Source organism: Dermochelys coriacea, chromosome 1, assembly GCF_009764565.3.
Source record: "Dermochelys coriacea isolate rDerCor1 chromosome 1, rDerCor1.pri.v4, whole genome shotgun sequence".
Lineage (NCBI taxonomy): Eukaryota > Metazoa > Chordata > Testudines > Dermochelyidae > Dermochelys > Dermochelys coriacea.
The window spans coordinates 186,229,964-186,245,204 of NC_050068.2; the positions used below are offsets into that span (position 1 = coordinate 186,229,964).

General features: G+C 41.7%; 1 protein-coding gene across 1 annotated transcript in view; it reads right to left on the reverse strand.

The window, feature by feature from the left end:
• Positions 1-15,241, reverse strand: part of PTGFRN (prostaglandin F2 receptor inhibitor) — a 108,128-nt gene that overhangs the window by 13,709 nt on the left and 79,178 nt on the right. Inside the window, exon 7 of the mRNA XM_038387060.2 lies at positions 5,900-6,007. Coding sequence (XP_038242988.1) covers positions 5,900-6,007 — 108 coding nt within the window. The remainder of the gene's footprint in view (positions 1-5,899; positions 6,008-15,241) is intronic.

A 15,241-nucleotide genomic window follows, 5' to 3' on the forward strand; every position in this document is an offset into this window, starting at 1 on the left:
ATGTATGCAGAGTTGTAGCCGTGATGGTTCCAGGAGATTAGAAAGACAAGGTGGATGCGGTAATATCTTTTATTGGACCAAATTCTGCTGGTGAGAGAGAGAGAAGTGATCGAGCTACACAGAGCTCTTCATGTTTCAGGAAGGACCTGAAGAAAAACTCTGTCTAAAATAAAAGATATTACCTCACCTACCTTGTCTCTCTGATAGCTATGTATTGCATTTCAAATTCTGTTACTTATTCCCCTACTGGAGGGGATAATTCTGTTTGCAATATGATTAATTGACCTGGAAGTACCCATAAACAGGATTGAAATATGTAGTAGGAGCAGATAAACGCTATGGAATAAAACGTCTTTCATGTACGTCTTCTGTAATGAAAAGAGGGAAAGACAGCAGATGGGGGCACACTATATAGCAACAGAGACACTGGCATCTCCAAATAGTCCATTCACCTAGTAAGTTCACTATCCTGACTGCAACAACGGCCAATACCAGAAGATGACACAGAACCCCCATAAAAGTACCTGGTGTATTTTGCAGTTCTGGAGAAGGGAAACTTTACCCAACCCCACCTGGAGATCAGTTAATGCCCTGAAGCACATTTGTTGACAGACAGTCCTTGTAGATCATTCCTACTTCCTGTAACTGCCGAGGCTACTTTTAGTTACGCAGGGCGACATCCTGGCCCCCTGAAGTCAAGGGAAAAATTCCCATTTGTTTCAACAGGGACAGGATTTCACCCTCTGTCTTGCCTGCTCCCTTCACCACCAGTGTCCCTCATTCTGCACCTGGATCAACCACTTCTAGGGGAAGAGTTCCATCTCCATAGCCCAGTCAGTTCTTGACTTCTGTGGAGACTGCTAAAAAGGTGGCTGTTATGTGGTAGCGGGCACCAGTCCACAAGAAGCCAGATTGAAAACCACCCACTCATTTCAAAGATCATTAAGACAGCCATTAGCTTTTTTGTCTCCACCAAGCTGGCTTGAGTTTGAAACCGTGACCCGAGGTAACAGGTCCACACACCCTGGCTACACTCAATCTCTGAAGACATACATTACCCATAAATTCCTCTTACTTCCATATACTGTACCTCAGACAAGCTTGATCCAGTTATAGTAAGAACACTTGGACATTCTCCAGGATAAATGGCATCAGTGATGACACAGCTCTGACCCATTGCTTCCCCCAAATCCCCAGTCACACACAGTTACACTTGCAGAATAAAATTTTAACAAACAAGTTCTTTTAACGTCTCAGGCAAATGCATACCTTTGAAGAATTGTTTTCTGTTTAAAATTATACTGTTAATTTGAGGTTCTCTTTTTCCTTCATACAGAGATGATGAGTTGAAAGTTACAAGATCTTGCTGTCATTTTGAGAATGCCAGATCTATCTTTTGTAATTACACTATGGCATAATAGTATTATGCCAACATATCTTATTAATCAGTATACACAGTGCACAATTAGTGACTCAGTACCGACACACAGAGAATCAGAGGGAGATTTTGTCTGCCTGAAATATTTCCTCGTTATTATATCCCTTGAAGGGGCTGTGTGCCAAAGTAATTTGCTTTATTCCTGAGTTTTGTGTGATTTTTCACATTACAAAATATTGGAAATTTAGCAACAGCAGGACATGAATTTGGTGCTCTATAAAGATTAGTAGAAAACATGTCCAGCTGCTTCCAGAATTTGATGAATTAAACAGCATATTTAAATATTTGGTTATCCACTGGCATCCCCAAAAGCAAGAAAAAAAAATCCTTTCCTCCATCCCCATTGTTCATACTAAGTATCAATTTTAACCAGGGAACAAAAAAAAATGTCTCCATTTTTGGATCACTGGAACAGATCATTGTCACCACAAATTCATTGCTATTCTTCCCTGCCCCTACCATACAGTCTTTATCTAGTCAATATCAGGCACGAGGAAAAAAAGAGAGGCTAAATGCTTCCTGGGATATTATGAGGGAGAAATATAACACCCCAGTGACAAATCTAGGGGGCTGCTGATCCCTTTGGATGATGAAACTCTCAGGTCCTCTCTACATGCAGACTAATGTGGTGGTGTCCCGCTTTCTCTCTCCAGGCTGGCTAGAATCATCAACATGTAAGGCATATCTTTATGCATATTCCAATTTGACACACAGGACTAAGCTGTCTGGGTTTTAGCTACTTTCCTGGCCACTCAGGCCTCAAGATAGTGAATTCTATTCCCAGCCCACCTACTAGACACCATGCACTTCCACTTGACAGAATGGAGCTCTTTTAGCATCTTGTGATTGTGCTGAATCACAATTTTGAAACCCCTTTTTGTTTACTACATTTATATGAGGTTGAACAGGGCTTGCTAGAGAGCTGAGAGTACCACTCTTCAAGATAGGGTAAAGAAGCTGGCTTTGTTAATTTTCCAGGGCACTCACTGGGTCTGTCTGGAGCACATAAAACTACTTTTTGAGAGAGAGAGAGAGAGAGAGAGAGAGAGACCATAATACTCTCAAGTACCTGGAGAATACAGGCCTATGAAGGGCTCATTTGGGAGACATTGTTATCTTTTCGAAGAAGAATTTTTACAGAAATAATAGAAGAGACTCTGCCCTTGAGGCACCGGAGACACTACCTTACTTAAAGAAGTAAAATTTAAAAAAATTTCATTTGAATTCAGCGCACTAATCACAGCTGTTAAACTAACAGACTGGCTCTCCCAGATGAAGAATCTATAAGGGACAGATGTTCCAGTGTCCTAACCCTCCATAATGCACACTCCATTAGGGGGCTGAAAGCAGCGGCAGCACTTCTTTGAATAGTGTTGCAGCCAGAGCAAAGCACTGAGGGACACATCCAAAAGTGTCTTCAATAATGGATAAATGTACAGCTAGCTAAGACAAGTTACTTTGCTCCACCTAAGTCTGACCTAGAACCAGTACTATTATAAGTACTCTAAATTGATTCTGGGTGTAACAAAAGGAGGATAAGCTGACAGATAAAGAGAAAGTCGTCTTTCAAGCACAGCAAATATTTCAAAATCTTCCTATAAGTACTTTGCACAGATGGCTATGAAAATTAAGGTTTCAGAGTAGCAGCCGTGTTAGTCTGTATTTGCAAAAAGAAAAGGAGTACCCGTGGCACCTTAGAGACTAACAAATTTATTAGAGCATAAGCTTTCGTGGGCTACATCGAATGCATCCGATGAAGTGAGCTGTAGCTCACGAAAGCTTATGCTCTAATAAATTTGTTAGTCTCTAAGGTGCCACGGGTACTCCTTTTCTTTATGAAAATTAAGGAGTGTGTAAATAGATCACCCCAGACGTTTCCCTACCTTACGCCATGAAATATAAACATCTATTAGAATTGCACACTTGTGAAGGAGAGCTGCAAAGCTTAGATGAAAATAGTTCAGCACAAATCTGGACTTAATTCCCTCAACAACACGTCTGCTGACTTTAAAAAAAAAAAAAAAAAAAAGATCCTCTCAAATCCACTGGCTCTTCTGTGTTCATGAGAGATAACCTAGAATAAACAATTCTGGAACATCAGAGACCAAAACAGCAAGTATTTAATATAGAGACTTGACTTCCACGATATTCCAGAAGATGCAGGTGGGCCAGGGGTGGTGCTATCTCTCTGTGCAAGTTAAGCAGACAGTTGGCAGAGCAGTGATGTCTGCTTTGCCTTCACTTAACCTCCCACATCCTGGGGGCAGAGGGAGACCTGTACTACATTGCTCATTCAACCTAGAAAGTACATCAACTCTTGCTGTATGTATTCAGTTGGTGCAAGCTTTCCCCAGCATTGTGTGTCAGTTCCAATTTGGGGGGGGGGGTTTCCATGGTCTGTTCATTTCCTTGGCGTCTTTGCTAAGTTTGGGTTATTAATTCCAGTTGTGAATTAAATTTTGCGATATGGAGAGATGTCTCACTAAAAACAGGCCAGGCCACAAACAGGAGAAAAAAATATCAGACTCCCTTCCACAGGTCCAGCAGAGGGCTGGAGAGGTGCCAGTTTCTCTAGCATGCCTGAAGGGCCCAGATGCAGCTTCTCCATGAGGACACAGATGGGGCTGGTTTAAATCTCAAATCTTGTTAAACAGTGTTTGCCACTGACTAAGTTACTTGGACACCTGTCACAATTCCACACTTAGTCATTCCCTGCTGTGCACATCCATTGTACAAGCTGAATACGGGTCTGTTTGCCCAGCTGTTACAGACCTAAGGAACTGTGGAAGCAGAGATCTGCCAAACACAATGAGACAATTCCCAGAAGCAGAATCGATTACAAAGATCTTCAGTGCTATGATAATGGAAACTCTGCACTGATTGCTCTGGGTGACAAGGACATTTCTAATTCTCAGCAGTATCAATGCTTTCAATAAGCATCTCAACCGCAATGAGACTGCACTATTCACACCTTGGCCATAGGGATTGGCAGTTTCCTGGAGAGGTCACCTTTCCAGTGTAAAACTTTGTTCTCTATTATCCTTCCACCCCTGTCTGGATACCTCCAATCTCTCGTTCTCCACATACCCCCCAAACAGTCACATAATAAACCTCACTACAATGTACACTGAGTGGCCTCCTTGTTGGAAATCTCAGAGGCATCAAGAATTGAAAATGGGCCATGGAGACTAAATTGTCTGATGATTCCTAAAAGAGTCTTGTGCAAAGCACACTAAGGGCAGATTGGGGCACAAAAAGAACACAATTATATTGCTGCAAACCATGCCCATTCTCCAGGGTTATGAATCTTGTCGACATTAAGATTCCTCAACTTTCTCCCCACCGACCAATTCAAATAAGACACTCAAACCAGTTTTCCACCATTCTCACTACAGTCTTCACTCATATTTTCACAGACAGCACAGAGCAGTAATTTAGCAGATTACTTCCCTACTGCATTTGCCTCTGCAGCACAAACAGCTTGACTAACTCTTGGTATGTCATGTTCTACGCTTCTATAATAAGATTTATTCTTCTTTTTTGGAGAAGCATCATGCTTACAGAGGTCATAAGTGCCACATGTACTAATTTACATAACTAGGGACAAATTAAAGAGAATATAAACCAAACTAAACCTTCATCCAAAACTCATATCAAGCCTAGGTTTTTTGTTTGTTTTTGAGCTTTTTGAGTTCTCAAAGCACAAATATATCATTTAAAGCTATTTCATGGTATTTTTACCCCAAATCAGGATCAGCCACGCTAGTGTCAAGCAGGCATCTGAACTTTTGGTGCATCTCATAACCTCACAACCTTTCAAGGTTTGCATTCAGTGTGCATTCTACCATGTTAGCAATGAACAGAATGCAACATTTCTTCTTGGTATTTCATACAAAAGCTCCTGAATCTAGAAGCAGGCTCATTACTAAAGAGATCAGCAATGAGAAAGGATTGTTGGCATCTTGGCTAAATTTTAAAATTGTAAAAACAAGATATAAAGTAAGTTTAGTGTTGGGTAAACAGTGCGAAGCTGACACATGGAGATTTAATGACTATCCACAGAAGATACACAGCTTTTCCCCCCACACTGCCCTGACAATGAATCTCATTCCTAACTAAGGGTGACTGGGCCCACAGCGCATTCAATCTTTGGCTCTTTGCTGAGACTGCCAGCAATGGGGACTGTTAGCGCGAACGGTAATGGAGGTTTGTGATGAGAACACCTCTTCACTAGGATATGAAATGAGAACCTACCAGTTTGTTTTATATATACATATATAACCCTTTGGCCTATATTTTCTATACTCTCCATTGCTTTAACTAATGCTATGGGGCTTTCTGGTGGTTCTTGATTTCTAGACCTATTTGAATAGCGTCCCAATTGCCAGCGTTGTACAGTACAGTCAAGGTAACAGAGTTATTTCCAAAAAACAAAAAATGAAATAAAGTTCAGTGGAGTACCTGGCTCAAGTGCCACTCTGTCGATGGTGACAATGCAGAGCAGATCTGCCAGCTCGCCCTGGTAAACCGTCGGGTTGTCTGAATGCACTGAGACATTAAACACGGGACCTAAAAGATAGCAATGTAATCCCATTATTCATTCAAGGTTCCTTCTTTGTGTTACCCAAAAGCTTTTAACGAGTGCTTAAAACAATCTAGGTTAGTTTGTGAAGCACTTTGATGTCGGATGACTAATGTATTGCCTCTGCTCTCAGTGTGAAGATTTATGGAACCACCAGCATATTCTTTAGGACACTAAATTTCATGCCGGTAGAAAGTACCAATCACCAGCTCTGAAGTCCTCTACTGATTCATAGAACAGGCACAGTATGGCGGGAGGAATTTACCCCCACACTGTCCTCTGCCAGTATGCCACCCACTTGCCATGGAGGAGGCCCCTTTATGGGTGTCTTTCATCTGTTCAGTCTTGGAACACTCCCCCCCCGCCCGCTTTGATTGCAGAGCCACTGATGTGTGTTACGTGGACATTTCTATTAGGAGCTGAACAAAGACCAACTCACCTCTTAGAGCATGTAACCTTTATTATATGGCCACAATTCCATATGTTTTTCATATGGGTCCTGGCACTACCATATATGACTTCTTCTATGATCCTAGGCAAGTCAAAACATCGGTGTCTGAATTGCTCCACCTATACAATGGTTATAATATGGATATACCCTCACAGGGGTATGGTGAGGTGCTCAGCTACTATGGTGATGTGCACCACAGAAAAGCCTTTAGATCAAGACACCCACTTTTGACCAGTACCAAATCCATGGTGTAAAATTAATGACAGAGTGATGGTACTTCACATAGGTTTACGTGGCTAGTACTGTACCTCTTTTGTAAGCAGATGACTGAAGGACAGATATCTGAATATCCCATAACCTGAGTCCTCCACTAAAATAAGGGTTCACCTATCAGAGAGGTGAGAAACAAGACAGCACCATGGATGGTTGTCTCCATCATTCTGCAGTCTAGGCCCTACTTTAAATCCAAGAATCTTCATAACTCTTGCAGAGTCCCACCAGGCTTCTGACGGGAAACCTCCTAGGAAAATCCAGGTTTTTGTAGGAAGCTGTACTAGTGACTGAGTAGACTGTACTTTTTCTTCAAGTCACTACTGAATCAATGTTCTGGAATGGAATTAGGGCGTTGTGCCACTAGCAGTGTAACCTTTTGGTTGAGATATTGAAGAGCGCAGGGGGATGACTATCTGTGGTCCATGGAGATTACAGAGCACTTTTTACAAGAGCCAAAATTCCAATTAAGAGGAAGCAATTACTTTGTGGCTTCCTAAATTTGCCCGATGATTTCAAATGGGCATAATTTTCTTTACTTTCTGTTAAACTGTAGTGCAACATTCTTGTTGCAGTTAAATCTCCCATTCCCTCCTGAAATGGCTGCATTTTGGCACTGATGAAGCAAGGTCTAACTATGTAAGTTTATAGGTTTCAGAGTAGCAGCCGTGTTAGTCTGTATTCGCAAAAAGAAAAGGAGTACTTGTGGCACCTTAGAGACTAACAAATTTATTAGAGCATAAGCTTTCGTGAGCTACAGCTCACTTCATCGGATGCATTTGGTGGAAAAAACAGAGGAGAGATTTATATATACACACACACACAGAGAACATGAAACAATGGGTTTATCATACACACTGTAAGGAGAGTGATCACTTAAGATAAGCCATCACCAACAGCAGGGGGGGGGAAGGAGGAAAACCTTTCATGGTGACAAGCAGGTAGGCTAATTCCAGCAGTTAACAAGAATATCAGAGGAACAGTGGGAGGTGGGGTGGGAGGGAGAAATCATAGAATCATAGAATCATAGAATATCAGGGTTGGAAGGGACCCCAGAAGGTCATCTAGTCCAACCCCCTGCTCAAAGCAGGACCAAGTCCCAGTTAAATCATCCCAGCTAGGGCTTTGTCAATCCTGACCTTAAAAACCTCTAAGGAAGGAGATTCTACCACCTCCCTAGGTAACGCATTCCAGTGTTTCACCACCCTCTTAGTAAAAAAGTTTTTCCTAATATCCAATCTAAACCTCCCCCATTGCAACTTGAGACCATTACTCCTCGTTCTGTCATCTGCTACCATTGAGAACAGTCTAGAGCCATCCTCTTTGAAACCCCCTTTCAGGTAGTTGAAAGCAGCTATCAAATCCCCCCTCATTCTTCTCTTCTGCAGACTAAACAATCCCAGCTCCCTCAGCCTCTCCTCATAAGTCATGTGCTCTAGACCCCTAATCATTTTCGTTGCCCTTCGTTGTACTCTTTCCAATTTATCCACATCCTTCCTGTAGTGTGGGGCCCAAAACTGGACACAGTACTCCAGATGAGGCCTCACCAGTGTCGAATAGAGGGGAACGATCACGTCCCTCGATCTGCTCGCTATGCCCCTACTTATACAACCCAAAATGCCATTGGCCTTCTTGGCAACAAGGGCACACTGCTGACTCATATCCAGCTTCTCGTCCACTGTCACCCCTAGGTCCTTTTCCGCAGAACTGCTGCCGAGCCATTCGGTCCCTAGTCTGTAGCGGTGCATTGGATTCTTCCATCCTAAGTGCAGGACCCTGCATTTATCCTTATTGAACCTCATTAGATTTCTTTTGGCCCAATCCTCCAATTTGTCTAGGTCCTTCTGTATCCTATCCCTCCCCTCCAGCGTATCTACCACTCCTCCCAGTTTAGTATCATCCGCAAATTTGCTGAGAGTGCAATCCACACCATCCTCCAGATCATTTATGAAGATATTGAACAAAACGGGCCCCAGGACCGACCCCTGGGGCACTCCACTTGACACCGGCTGCCAACTAGACATGGAGCCATTGATCACTACCCGTTGAGCCCGACAATCTAGCCAGCTTTCTACCCACCTTATAGTGCATTCATCCAGCCCATACTTCCTTAACTTGCTAACAAGAATGCTGTGGGAGACCGTGTCAAAAGCTTTGCTAAAGTCAAGAAACAATACATCCACTGCTTTCCCTTCATCCACAGAACCAGTAATCTCATCATAAAAGGCGATTAGATTAGTCAGGCATGACCTTCCCTTGGTGAATCCATGCTGACTGTTCCTGATCACTTTCCTCTCCTCTAAGTGCTTCAGGATTGATTCTTTGAGGACCTGCTCCATGATTTTTCCAGGGACTGAGGTGAGGCTGACCGGCCTGTAGTTCCCAGGATCCTCCTTCTTCCCTTTTTTAAAGATGGGCACTACATTAGCCTTTTTCCAGTCATCCGGGACTTCCCCCGTTCGCCACGAGTTTTCAAAGATAATGGCCAAGGGCTCTGCAATCACAGCCGCCAATTCCTTCAGCACTCTCGGATGCAATTCGTCCGGCCCCATGGACTTGTGCACGTCCAGCTTTTCTAAATAGTCCCTAACCACCTCTATCTCTACAGAGGGCTGGCCATCTCTTCCCCATTTTGTGTTGCCCAGCACAGCAGTCTGGGAGCTGACCTTGTTAGTGAAAACAGAGGCAAAAAAAGCATTGAGTACATTAGCTTTTTCCACATCCTCTGTCACTAGCTTGCCTCCCTCATTCAGTAAGGGGCCCACACTTTCCTTGGCTTTCTTCTTGTTGCCAACATACCTGAAGAAACCCTTCTTGTTACTCTTGACATCTCTTGCTAGCTGCAGCTCCAGGTGCGATTTGGCCCTCCTGATATCTTTCCTACATGCCCGAGCAATATTTTTATACTCTTCCCTGGTCATATGTCCAAGCTTCCACTTCTTGTAAGCTTCTTTTTTATGTTTAAGATCCGCTAGGATTTCACCATTAAGCCAAGCTGGTCGCCTGCCATATTTACTATTCTTTCGACTCATCGGGATGGTTTGTCCCTGTAACCTCAACAGGGATTCCTTGAAATACAGCCAGCTCTCCTGGACTCCCTTCCCTTTCATGTTAGTCCCCCAGGGGATCCTGGCCATCTGTTCCCTGAGGGAGTCAAAGTCTGCTTTCCTGAAGTCCAGGGTCCGTATCCTGCTGCTTACCTTTCTTCCCTGCGTCAGGATCCTGAACTCAACCAACCAAATACCATGGGGAAATAGAGTAGCAGCCGTGTTAGTCTGTATTCGCAAAAAGAAAAGGAGTACTTGTGGCACCTTAGAGACTAACAAATTTATTAGAGTATAAGCTTTCGTGAGCTACAGCTCACTTCATCGGATGCATTTGGTATCCGATGAAGTGAGCTGTAGCTCACGAAAGCTTATGCTCTAATAAATTTGTTAGTCTCTAAGGTGCCACAAGTACTCCTTTTCTTCATGGGGAAATAGTTTTACTTTGTGTAATGACTCATCCATTCCCAGTCTCTATTCAAGCCTAAGTTAATTGTATCCAGTTTGCAAATTAATTCCAATTCAGCAGTCTCTACAGTCTCTATGTAAAAGAATGAATGGACACAAATCAGACGTCAAGAATTATAACATTCAAAAACCATTTGGAGAACACTTCAATCTCTCTGGTCACTCGATCACAGACCTAAGAGTGGCTATACTTCAACAAAAAAGCTTCAAAAACAGACTCCAACGAGAGACTTTTCCCCATGGTATTTCTCCCTCCCACCCCACCCCCACTGTTCCTCTGATATTCTTGTTAACTGCTGGAATTAGCCTACCTTGCTTGTCACCATGAAAGGTTTTCCTCCTTTCCCCCCTCCTGCTGCTGGTGATGGCTTATCTTAAGTGATCACTCTCCTTACAGTGTGTATGATAAACCCATTGTTTCATGTTCTCTGTGTGTGTGTGTATATATAAATCTCTCCTCTGTTTTTTCCACCAAATGCATCCGATGAAGTGAGCTGTAGCTCACGAAAGCCTATGCTCTAATAAATTTGTTAGTCTCTAAGGTGCCACAAGTACTCCTTTTCTTTTTATGTAAGTTTATAAAATCACTGTCACATGAAAGGCATTATATAAAAGTGCAAGATGTCCCTGAAAACATGGAGATAAATGAATACCAAAGAAGCCTTAGAAGTTTTATGAACTATTGGTTTAGACTTGAAGAGTTTGCTAGAATATATTTACGGAAATAAGAGACCCAGAATATTATGAAGTTCAGATGTTATGGTGATGGGTGTCTTATAAATGCATTATAATAGGAACACATTTAAAAGTTGAGCCCTCCCCCTCAACCCCCTGCAAGGAAAGGGGAAGGAATATTAGCATGACCACTTCCTCAGACTCTGTCCAAGATCTTCCTATGAAAATTCAATTTGTTTCCAAAGATAGCCAGCAACCTCACTGCCATTAGAGGTGTTGTTATAAAGTTTATCCTTCAAATAAAAGAAATTAAGCTTTTTCCTGTGAGTCTTCAGTGAGTTGTGCAGCTAAAAATTAAAGATGCTAACACACTTGTTACAAAGTCAATGTTAATCAGCATGTTCAGGCCAGCATCCCTTCATTTGATTTTATTTAGATTTATAAAAACATCAGTCTCAATGCATGAGATTGCCATGTTTCCTTGCAGTACCACTGCCCTCCCAGAGTCTAATGTGTTGTAGTGTAGACTGAACGTGAATGGCACCGTCATCATTGACTCCTGTTTTATATGCACCCCATTTTACAACAAGTAACTGCAGCGTTTCAGAATCAGTGAGTGAACTCTCACATCAGGTGAGGAGAGAATCACTGCATTCCCGCAGATCATGCCACTATACTGGTAGGGAGAAGAGAATCCAGCTTGCATTCCTGTACATACCTCCCTAGAGGCCATGGACAGACAGAGTGAGAGAATTGTCTGATCCTTGTCAATGTCACTTTGCCCTGCTGAGTGTTTCAGAAGCACAGCCTGGATACTGTGTGTGGAGGTGGGGGTGGGGGGAGAGAGGGGGAAGAGGAGGGGAGAGAGTTATCAATGCAGAACATTGCACATTGTGACCTGTAGTTTCTACAGGGCATGTCTCTATATTAAAGATGAAATCATCTGTGATTTACTCCATTTTATAGACATTGATTGCAGCCATCAAGACCCCAGCAAGTTGCCAGTGTAGCTTCTCAGCTGGGCAGAATCTGAGCACCCTTTACCATAAAAGACCTTAAAAGCAGAAGTCAATGTGCTTAGGTCATTATCAGATCAAATTTTCTCATCTCTTATAAAAGAGAATTTCTGCTTTCAGACCATCAGCTGCATCTCCCTGCTTGTCATCAGCATGCCCAAGTTTCTAGGGCAATACTAATGCAACAACTAGAGCAGCTGCTTCACTATGTCCATCATTTAATGATCACACTTCCCCTGGGTAAACCACAGTAACCAGCGGGAAATCATTAGTTCCCTTCCAGAGTACACAACTCCTGCAAATCATCTCCATGCCGGGGAAAACTGTCCCTGAAGCACAAAGAAAGTTAGAAGGAGAGAAGAATACCATCATCCTATGTCAGAAGTGCTGGACTTCAACAGAAAGCCCTGAAACATTTCCGGGGTCACCATCCTCTCCCTTCATCCAACAGACTAAAAATATTGGGCTTCCTCTTTTAAACAATGTTTTAAGCAAGCTTTGTTATTATAGTAAAAGCTGCTAGGCTGACAATCTGGGGAACTCTATCCACACAATTATGGCTTCGGCGGGAGCAGTTTTCCAGTGAGGCACCATTCCACTTCTCACACCGAAGTGCCTCACCCCGGCCTGAAGAGACCACCTTCAGAGATAAGCTCATGACTCATTCAATTCTTTGTCCCTCTGTAGAAGTTGCAAGTACCTGAGGACAATCAATGCTCATGGTTATGATTGTTTGTGATGTGGGCACTTAACCAGGAATTGGACTGAGATGACCAACTAGCTGTAGCTCACGAAAGCTTATGCTCAAATAAATTTGTTAGTCTCTAAGGTGCCACAAGTACTCCTTTTCTTTTTGTATTTCACAGACCACTGAAACGCCATCAAAAAGTAACAAGTTTTGATCACTAGCCACCTGGGCAGGATTTGTACTAGTGACCTAGCTGTGAAGTGCTCAATAACTCACTAAAAGCCCCTGCAGCCACCAATTCCCCATTCCTTATTAAAAAAAAAAAGGCAACTGAAAGTAATCTTTATTTTCATTCAGAGTGCTATTGCCTTTATTTATGTCTCCCTGTTTAAACCAGTTGCCCTGACTTCAGCTAAAGCTAAGAGGAAGAGATGGGCAGGAATGAGCAGTGAACCACTCCCACAGAAAAACAATGTTGTGATCTGTCAGCTAAAGCATACATAGCAAAAAACCTGCTAGCTAGGCATTTTCTTTCTGAGGGCTCTAAGAAAAGCATCTTGGCAAGCACTAGCATCAGTGCAATAGCATGCAGCTTTCAGGCATGCCTCTTAGCACAGGGCACCCAAGTTAAATGAGCAACAGTAAAGACTTCTGGGACATTGATGCAAATCAGGTTGGTTTTCCCTCATGCTCATAACTCCATTTTAACCCTGTTGCCTGTACTTAATACTTCAAAATATGGAGTCACTATTATAAACTACAAACAGAAATTTCAGTTACAATACTGACAAATCACATGACTTGTTTTATAGATCTCATTGAGACCTAAATCAAGCCAAGTTTGAAAATATTATTCGGTAGGTTTAAAGTCTGGAACAGTTAAAGCTGAATGACCTCAAGTTTGGCTTAGGCCTTGATTTTTTCCAATGTAGCTTTGACTCAAGCCAAGAAATCCAATGAAAAAGTTTGAACATAAACTTTACAGACAAGCATTATTAAAGGAAAACTGGTTTCCTAGTTTTGAAATTAAGTTGACATTTTGTAAATTTCATTGGAACTTAAAAATCAAACCAAGATCAAAGTCAAACAGTAAGTTGTCGTACGTACTCAGGTAATAAGAAATACCTGTTTTTATTCTACTATATTATGGTTGTAAAGGTTAAAAAGTTGTTGTATTAAAAAGCTATAAACATAATAATGGCAAAGGTAAAATAGATCTTTCAACCACAGCTCTTCATCTCTTCATTTTTGAAAGACTGATTACTCAAGTCCAACATTACACCACCTTGATTTTGGGAGTGGGGGGTTAGGGAGGAATGAGGTTAAGCATAATTTAAAAAACAACCAAGAGTAAAAGTTGCTAAATGGGAATTTGTAAATTCCAGAACCAGGATTTATTGGTTTAAATTCCTTCTGAATGCTGCTATTGGTTAACTCTCCAGGCCCAAATTCTGGGCCAGAGTTTAGTTCAAAATCCAAAAAATAGAGTACATCTCAGTGCCTAGCAGTTTGAAGTGACTTAGCTTTAGATTTAAAAAAAAAAAAAAAAAAAGTTACAGCAATTTCTTCTGTGGATACACTGAAAAAAGCTAATGGTTCAAACGACATCAAGCTTGATTTATTCCTTATACCTCAGACATCTACACAAGAAGCCAGGCTTGAACGAAATTGGCTTGGTTGATAGAGGTTTTGTGCAAGTATAACTCAGAGCTTAAGGATTGTTTTCCTCTTATTTTTAAAGGCTCATACAGAGAATTTAAAATAAAAACAGCTGAATTGATAGCAATCAATCTTTCTAGATCGCTGGATCAAGACCAAGTAAGGCGTGGAAAATTTCATTCCCAAAATAAACATTTCAGAAAGTTAGAAGTAATGGGAAAAAGGATTTATAATGAAAGATAGCAACCTTAACTTCTGGCCTCCTTTACTGCATTTTAGACTGTGTTCTCAAAGCACTATACAAAAATCAACTTTAGTTCATGTAGACAAGTATTATCCCTATTTTATAGATGGGAAAAGTGGGGGATGGAGAAGTTAAGTAACTTGCCCAAGGTAACAGTGACTCAGAATCAGAAGTACAAACAAGGAATTCTGTCTTATACTCTCTTCCTCAACAGCCAGACAGCAATCATTGTAGTGTGCCTTTTCTACTTGAAATCAAGCAGTGCCATAAACCATGTGAGGAAAAATTGATGCAATCTGCAAATTCTCTCTATTCAAAAATATTACTCATAACTGCCCTGGCACCAAGCCATCCACTATTGCACTGAAGAGACCATAATCTGCTCTTCTCCAAGTAATAAACTCCTTCTTCTCTCAACCTCCCCCACCGCCTTTATTCTTTCTATATAGATTTCCCTAATCAGCACCATCCCAAATTTCATAATAGTTATTCCTGGAAAGAACCCTCTGTACTTTAATCTGTGGTTTACATTTCCAACTACAAATTGACGAGAGGAAAAAACTATGATGACTAAACATATTTCTATCCGCTAATGAAGGGTAGAAAATACAGGGCTTTCTTGCCAGGGAGTTTCTGCTGTATTGCTCTTCATTCATTTCCCTGATTAAGACAAATATATTTGATCAAGTGAGTGAGTGATGCAGGA